Source organism: Triticum dicoccoides, chromosome 1B (genome assembly GCF_002162155.2).
Source record: "Triticum dicoccoides isolate Atlit2015 ecotype Zavitan chromosome 1B, WEW_v2.0, whole genome shotgun sequence".
Taxonomy (NCBI): Eukaryota; Viridiplantae; Streptophyta; class Magnoliopsida; order Poales; family Poaceae; genus Triticum; species Triticum dicoccoides.
The window spans coordinates 141,776,315-141,785,338 of NC_041381.1; the positions used below are offsets into that span (position 1 = coordinate 141,776,315).

At 51.8% G+C, this 9,024-nt stretch overlaps 1 protein-coding gene across 1 annotated transcript; it reads left to right on the forward strand.

Moving 5' to 3' along the window:
* The first annotated feature begins 249 nt into the window (after positions 1-249).
* LOC119350240 lies at positions 250-8,148 on the forward strand. Its single transcript, XM_037618168.1, has 2 exons — positions 250-1,164; positions 8,034-8,148. The coding sequence occupies exons 1-2, from the start codon at positions 401-403 to the stop codon at positions 8,146-8,148; spliced, it is 879 nt and encodes a 292-aa protein (XP_037474065.1). The 5' UTR covers positions 250-400.
* Positions 8,149-9,024: the final 876 nt, after the last annotated feature.

The following is a 9,024-nucleotide window of genomic DNA, read 5'->3' on the forward strand; positions in this document are numbered from 1 at the left end:
AGCATGCTACGATCGAGCTGTCTGCACACCATTACTTCCATCCAAGCGCAAGCTTTATCGTGCGCGTCCCAGCGGCAAGCACGACGCGGTAAGGCCCTCTGCGCTCCCTCCCATGTGCCCATGGGCCCATGCTGATGCCATCCCATTCCGGTGCATGCAGCGGTGCAAGAGAGACGTACGTTAGACTAGCTAGACGAGGACAACGCTGTTGGGAGCTGCCATTGCTAAGCAAGCACGGCCCGATCCGAAGCAGCCACCCCACGACGCGGCGTGAGCAGTTCGATGTTCATTCCCCATCGTCCTCTGTTCCCTCCTCTTCCCAGGCCTACTAATTGTGCGCGCAGCGCTCCATCTCGCCGTCTCCACAACCACAACCACCGTCGCGGTGCATACCAGCTCAATGGAGTGGGAACCCGATGAGCAGCATCTCGGTGACCTCGGGGTCACCGGCATCCGCCGCGAGACCCTCCGAGTTCTTCGGGCCATCCTCCCCAGCTTCCTTTGCCACGTATCCAACATATTCATCTTCCTTGCCCACGTCGCCGGATGCGTCACGGTCTTCTCCAGCCTCGTCTCCGGCGACCTTTCGAGACTTCTCCATCTCTTCTTCTCCCCGGCCTTCTTCTACTTCCTCTGCGATTTCGCCGTCATGGAAGGGTACAACATGGCGTTCGTGCTCTCAGTCACCTCCTTCTACCGCAACAAGGGCGCCGGCCGGGCGGGCCCCATGGCCATCCCACGCCTCCGTAGCCGCAGAATCAATCGCGACCAGCGCCTCCGGCACTGCGCCACCTTCTTACTGGCAGTCCCCGCGTTCGGAGGTTACACCGCCGTCCTCGGGTCCGCCTGGCGGATGCTCCGCCTGCTCGATTCTCCTGGTGAGATCGTCCTGCCGCTGCGACTGCTGGGCGGGGCCGCGTGCATCGCCGGGGCGGTGTACCTCGCCGTGGTGCTCCGCGTGGCCTGCGTGGTGTCGCTGCTCGAGAACGCCCACGGGTTCGGCGCCTTGTGCAGGAGCCGCGAGCTCCTCGCCGGAAAGTTCTGGGCGGCGGCCACCGTCTTCTCTGTGCTTGATGGCTGCTTCGTAGCCGTGCTGATGGCCTTCCCGCAGGTGACGCTGGAGGACGCCATGGGCGGCATGGGGCTCGACCAGTTTGCTGCGGTGTGTTAGAATAAATCCGAGGCACTTCGTCGATCATCCGAGGACCAAGCAATCACACGAGCACGACACTGAGATTTGTTAACGAGGTTCACCGATATGGCTACATCCCCGGAGCCTGACTACGGGCGCTCCTCCCCGTGACACCGTCACAATACCGCACACCGGGCACCTGGGCGCCGGCACACGCCGCCGGCTCCCCCTTGCGCGCATGTGCTATTATGTTGGCATATGTTACATCGTGTGTCTATCCCCGCTACATAAGAGAGGCCTGGGATACAAGTGTCCTACTAGGACACGGCACATCCTATGTAAACACGATACAATTACAAGTCCAACTTTAACCTACCTTGTACACTATATTCGACACAACTCTAACAAACTTCACCTTGGCGAATATTCTCCACCACCTTGAGTTCGTCCATGCGGCAAACTTTCATGTACATTGGACTTGAGTTTATCTCATGAGCACCGCTGCTACTCCAAAGACTCCATGTGACTCTACCTGCAACTTGTAGTCCCTTCTTTTTTTGACCAAGGTCAACACTCGAGCAAAATTAAGTTCCTTGTTACTCCAGTTTGTGCTCCCAACTTTCAGAGTATCAGTCCAACGCCATCACACACCGATCGCTGACCTGCGTGAAAGTGAACAACTCACATATTGGGTGTCACACATAACAGTTACCTGAACTCAACATCACCGCTCCTTTCTTGACCGCCTGTCTGAAACTTGAAGGAAATTCACCATTGCTTGTAGTCATCCCGAGTCAAATTCGCAGTTGTCTCACCACATGTATGACCACCAGAGCCCTGGCCTGTCTCAATGTCCCGTGCGTACCGCACGTCTCGCCGCTATTACCGCGTCGAGCCTCCGCTGTCCCGGTCGAGTCTCAAGGTCGCGAACCCAAACCACTCAGCGCCCACTGCAGAGTACCACCAATCATCACCGACCGATGACGAGTTTTACGCTTTCATCAGACAACCGGGCTCCGGTCCGAATTACGTGTCACTCGCTTTATTTCCCATTGCTGAATAGGCTTCGATTCTCTGGATCCTTACACCGTAGCCCCTCAATCCAGCTCCACCTTCAGCATGACTCCATGGTAGATGATCAGTCCACCCACGCGCCTCATCGACTTCAAGCTCCGTGTATACACCACCTTGAATCAATCCCGCGCCAGTCTTGTCGAAGCCACACAGGCCCTTGGGGCCTGCGTCACGTGTTTCCACGCCTAGAAGTCGGTCACCATCAGCATCACGCACCTATGTCGTCGTCGCCGATTCCACCACCGTCTTCTATACCAACCGACTCGCGTCGATCCGTCAGACTGACAAGTCCAACCCAGCCGAACATATCCGACTGCATGACATGCTTCAGACTCCACGATCCTTGTGCGCACGTCATATGTCCTGATTTCTGTTGGGCCATCATGCCAAACAACGCCGTCGCTGCATCCGTACCATACACGATCCACGTACAAAGCAAAGAACTCCAAAGTAATAGCACCCGGAGCCTTCTTATTTGCTTGTAGCAAACCACGTTAGCTATCCCGAACTATTATTTTCTTCCTTTGCACAAGTACTTATCAATCCAATTTGGTAGCTATCAAGTCAATGCTCCGGTGACAAGACAAACACCAAAGCAACACCCTTGACTGCAGCGGAACAACGTCCTTTTCTTTTCCACAAAACAAATCTCACATCTAGCTTTCCTTCGGTCCTGTACAACGGGCACGTCTCAGCGGTCCCCTACAACACGTGCACATCTGCCCGCCAGCCTTTGGCCTCTTCGACTAGCTTCAGGCTCCACCACGTAAGCTCAGTCCGATCGCCATACGACTCCTGCTGTGATTCCGCGTGTAGCCGCCACAATCCGATCTCGCCGACTTGGCGCTCCCAATCTGACGACTCTTGCACCTAATCACGCCTCAACGCAGAGTCGATGGACACCGCTGACCAGTACGCTTCTGCACCTGCGACCGATGCCATCATCGATGCTTCCGATCACTTCACGAAGATTTCAACTCGATCACATCTGTTTCTGATCATAACTCGCCGACGAACTTCGTCCCGTATTAGGATCGCTTCCGACAGATTTGTGTCGATGGTCTTCCTCCTCTAGATCAACGATCCAGCAATCTACGAACAACCTAGCTCATGATACCACTTGTTAGAATAAATCCGAGGCACTTCGTCGATCATCCGAGGACCAAGCAATCACACGAGCACGACACCGAGATTTGTTAACGAGGTTCACCGATATGGCTACATCCCCGGAGCCTGACTACGGGCGCTCCTCCCCGTGACACCATCACAATACCGCACACCAGGCACCTGGGCGCCGGCACACGCCGCCGGCTCCCCCTCGTGCGCCTGTGCTATTTTGTTGGCATAGGTTACATTGTGTGTCTACCCCCGCTATATAAGAGAGGCCTAGGATACAAGTGTCCTACTAGGACACGACACATCCTATGTAAACACGATACAATTACATGTCCAACTGTAACCTACCTTGTACACTATATTCGACACAACTCTAACAAACTCCACCTTGACGAATATTCTCCACCACCTTGAGTTCGTCCATGCGGCAAACTTTCATGTACATTGGAATTGAGTTTATCCCATGAGCACCGCTGCTACTCCAAAGACTCCATGTGACTCTACCTGCAACTTGTAGTCCCTTCTTTTTTTGACCAAGGTCAACACTCGAGCAAAATTAAGTTCCTTGTTACTCGAGTTTGTGCTCCCAACTTTCAGAGTATCAGTCCAACGCCATCGCACACCGATCGCTGACCTGCGTGAAAGTGAACAACTCACATATTGGGTGTCACACATAAGAGTTACCTGAACTAAACATCACCGCTCCTTTCTTGACCGCCTGTCTGAAACCTGAAGGAAATTCACCATTGCTTGTAGTCATCCCGAGTCAAATTCGCAGTTGTCTCACCACATGTATGACCACCAGAGCCCTGGCCCGTTTCCATGTCCCGTGCGTACCGCACGTCTCGCCGCTATTACCGCGTCGAGCCTCCGCTGTCCCGGTCGAGTCTCAAGGGTTGCGAACCCACACCACTCAGCCCCCACTGCAGAGTACCACCGATCATCACCGACCGATGACGAGTTTTACGCTTCCATCAGACAACCGGGCTCCGGTCCGAATTACGTGTCACTCGCTTTATTTCCCATTGCTGAATAGGCTTCGATTCTCTGGATCCTTACACCGTAGCCCCTCAATCCAGCTCCACCTTCAGCATGACTCCATGGTAGATGATCAGTTCACCCACGCGCCTCATCGACTTCAAGCTCCGTGTATACACCACCTTGAATCAATCCCGCGCCAGTCTTGTCGAAGCCACACAGGCCCTCGGGGCCTGCGTCACGTGTTTCCACGCCCAGAAGTCGGTCACCATCAGCATCACGCACCTATGTCGTCGTCGCCGATTCCACCACCGTCTTCTGTACCAACCGACTCGCGTCGATCCGTCAGACTGACAAGTCCAACCCAGCCGAACATATCCGACTGCATGATATGCTTCAGACTCCACGATCCTTGTGCGCACGTCATCTGTCCTGATTTCTGTTGGGCCATCATGCCAAACAACGCCGTCGCTGCATCCGTACCATACACGATCCACGTACAAAGCAAAGAACTCCAAAGTAATAGCACCCGGAGCCTTCTTATTTGCCTGTAGCAAACCACATTAGCTATCCTGAACTATTATTTTCTTCCTTTGCACAAGTACTTATCAATCCAATTTGGTAGCCATCAAGCCAATGCTCCGGTGACAAGACAAACACCAAAGCAACACCCTTGACTGCAGCGGAACAGCGTCCTTTTCTTTTCCACAAAACAAATCTCACATCTAGCTTTCCTTCGGTCCTGTACAACGGGCACGTCTCAGCGGTCCCCTGCAACACGTGCACATCTGCTTGCCAGCCTTTGGCCTCTTCGACTAGCTTCAGGCTCCACCGCGTAAGCTCAATCCCATCGCCATACGACTCCTGCTGTGATTCCGCGTGTAGCCGCCATAATCCAATCTCGACGACTGGGCGCTCCCGATCTGACGAATCTTGCACCTAATCACGCCTCAACGCAGAGTCGATGGACACCGCTGACCAGTACGCTTCTGCACCTGCGACCGATGCCATCATCGATGCTTCCGATCACTTCACGAATATTTCAACTCGATCACATCTGTTTCTGATCATAACTCGCCGACGAACTTCGTCCCGTATTAGGATCGCTTCCAACAGATTTGTGTCGATGGTCTTCCTCCTCTAGATCAACGATCCAGCAACTTACGAACAACCTAGCTCATGATACCACTTGTTAGAATAAATCCGACGCACTTCGTCGATCATCCGAGGACCAAGCAATCACACGAGCACGACATCGAGATTTGTTAACGAGGTTCACCGATATGGCTACATCCCTAGAGCCTGACTACGGGCGCTCCTCCCCGTGACACCGTCACTATACCGCACACCGGGCACCTGGGCGCCGGCACACGCCGCCGGCTCCCCCTTGCGCGCCTGTGCTATTATGTTGGCATAGGTTACATCGTGTGTCTACCCCCGCTATATAAGAGAGGCCTGGAATACAAGTGTCCTACTAGGACACGACACATCCTATGTAAACACGATACAATTACAAGTCCAACTGTAACCTACCTTGTACACTATATTCGACACAACTCTAACAAACTCCACCTTGGCGAATATTCTCCACCACCTTGAGTTCGTCCATGCGGCAAACTTTCATGTACATTGGACTTGAGTTTATCCCATGAGCACCGCTGCTACTCCAAAGACTCCATGTGACTCTACCTCCAACTTGTAGTCCCTTCTTTTCTTGACCACGGTCAACACTCGAGCAAAATTAAGTTCCTTGTTACTCTAGTTTGTGCTCCCAACTTTCAGAGTATCAGTCCAACGCCATCACACACTAATCGCTGACCTGCGTGAAAGTGAACAACTCACATATTGGGTGTCACACATAAGAGTTACCTGAACTCAACATCACCGCTCCTTTCTTGACCGCCTGTCTGAAACTTGAAGGAAATTCACCATTGCTTGTAGTCATCCCGAGTCAAATTCGCAGTTGTCTCACCACATGTATGACCACCAGAGCCCTGGCCCGTCTCCATGTCCCGTGCGTACCGCACGTCTCGTCGCTATTACCGCGTCGAGCCTCCGCTGTCCCGGTCGAGTCTCAAGGGTCGCGAACCCACACCACTCAGCCCCACTGCAGAGTACCACCGATCATCACCGACCGATGACGAGTTTTACGCTTCCATCAGACAACTGGGCTCCGGTCCGAATTACGTGTCACTCGCTTTATTTCCCATTGCTGAATAGGCTTCGATTCTCTGGATCCTTACACCGTAGCCCCTCAATCCAGCTCCACCTTCAGCATGACTTCATGGTAGATGATCAGTCCACCCACGCACCTCATCAACTTCAAGCTCCGTGTATACACCACCTTGAATCAATCCCGCGCCAGTCTTGTCGAAGCCACACAGGCCCTTGGGGCCTGCGTCACGTGTTTCCACGCCCAGAAGTCAGTCACCATCAGCATCGCGCACCTATGTCGTCGTCGCCGATTCCACCACCGTCTTCTGTACCAACCGACTCGCGTCGATCCGTCAGACTGACAAGTCCAACCCAGCCGAACATATCCGACTGCACGACATGCTTCAGACTCCACGATCCTTGTGCGCACGTCATCTGTCCTGATTTCTGTTGGGCCATCATGCCAAACAATGCCGTCGCTGCATCCGTACCATACACGATCCACGTACAAAGCAAAGAACTCCAAAGTAATAGCACCCGGAGCCTTCTTATTTGCCTGTAGAAAACCACGTTACCTATCCTGAACTATTATTTTCTTCCTTTGCACAAGTACTTATCAATCCAATTTGGTAGCCATCAAGTCAATGCTCCGGTGCCAAGACAAACACCAAAGCAACACCCTTGACTGCAGCGGAACAACGTCCTTTTCTTTTCCACAAAACAAATCTCACATCTAGCTTTCCTTCGGTCCTGTACAACGGGCACGTCTCAGCGGTCCCCTACAACACGTGCACATCTGCCCGCCAGCCTTTGGCCTCTTCGACTAGCTTCAGGCTCCACCACGTAAGCTCAGTCCGATCGCCATACGACTCCTGCTGTGATTCCGCGTGTAGCCGCCACAATCCGATCTCGCCGACTGGGCGCTCCCGATCTGACGACTCTTGCACCTAATCACGCCTCAACGCAGAGTCAATGGACACCGCTGACTAGTACGCTTCTGCACCTGCGACCGATGCCATCATCGATGCTTCCGATCACTTCATGAAGATTTCAACTCGATCACATCTGTTTCTGATCATAACTCGCCGTCGAACTTCGTCCCGTATTAGGATCGCTTCCGACAGATTTGTGTCAATGGTCTTCCTCCTCTAGATAAACGATCCAGCAACCTACGAACAACCTAGCTCATGATACCACTTGTTAGAATAAATCCGAGGCACTTCGTCAATCATCCGAGGACCAAGCAATCACACGAGCACGACACCGAGATTTGTTAACGAGGTTCACCGATATGGCTACATCCCCGGTGCCTGACTACGGGCGCTCCTTCCCGTGACACCGTCACAATACCGCACACCGGGCACCTGGGCGCCGGCACACGCCGCCGGCTCCCCCTCGTGCGCCTGTGCTATTATGTTGGCATAGGTTACATCGTGTGTCTACCCCCGCTATATAAGAGAGGCCTAGGATACAAGTGTCCTACTAGGACACGACACATCCTATGTAAACACGATACAACTACAAGTCCAACTGTAACCTACCTTGTACACTATATTCGACACAACTCTAACACGGTGGCTGCGATGGCAGCAATATTGTGCGTGGTCATGACGGGGACGCTGGTGGCGCAGCCCGTGGTCTACCTCGTGTGCAAAAACCACCGCCAGAACCCAAGAACACTACTGGAGGTTTGATGACTGACATCGTCGGCGACAATGATGGCGTGAAGCAAAGCCTGGCATGGAGCTGCATCCTGCAAAGCTTGGTAGTAATGCTAATTAAGTTGTGTTTCTACTGGACAATTAAGTTTTTCTTCGGCAAAACTAGACAATTCATTAAGTTGCTGCCGGCAGCTACAGTACTATTTGGATTGCTAGTTGTGGAACTATGCGCTTGGTATTGGGTATGCGTTTTTATGCTTGGATATATTTGGTTTGCTATTGGATATGTGTGTGAGTTAATCTGTAGTACTGCTGCAATTCTTGAGAGTATCAACTGTTACAGGTTATGTTCACTGGGAGGAGCTGTATAAGTGTGGCGAGTATTTATGCCATTGTTTTTCTTTTGAGTGTGTACATTTTCCAGTAAAAAAAAAGGTCATGCACTGGAATTTGGCTTGATCAGACATAACATGCCTTCACATCGTGTCATTGTGACAGATGGATAACGTCGTTTGATAAATGAATGATCTTGAATGCCAAAAATTGATTAAATTCTAATCATATCGAGAATTCCATATCTGAGTGTATGCCTCCAAACACGCCCTATACATATTGCAATTGTGACAATTTATTTTTCTGAACAAATGGATAAGGCTCCTCGTGAATTTTTTCCCGGAAAAAAATGTATAATCCTTATACTCATATAAAAGTTTGTTGTGGCAGTGTCTATATTGCAACCACATCATGGTTAGTAGACCTATATGGTGTTAATTTGGAGCTTCAAAGAGTTACTCCCTCCGTCTCATAATGTAAGACGTTTTTTGACACTACACCATTGTCAAAAAACTTCTTACATTATGGGACGAAGGGAGTATTTATTTCGAATGTGTCAATTTGGGCGACAAAGAA

Coding starts and splice junctions, on each gene's coding strand:
- LOC119350240 (XM_037618168.1), top strand. CDS start 401: ATGGAGTGGGAACCCGATGAGCAGCATCTCGGTGACCTCGGGGTCACC. Junction 1,165..8,033: donor CTCGACCAGTTTGCTGCGGT/GTGTTAGAATAA, acceptor TAACACGGTGGC/TGCGATGGCAGCAATATTGT.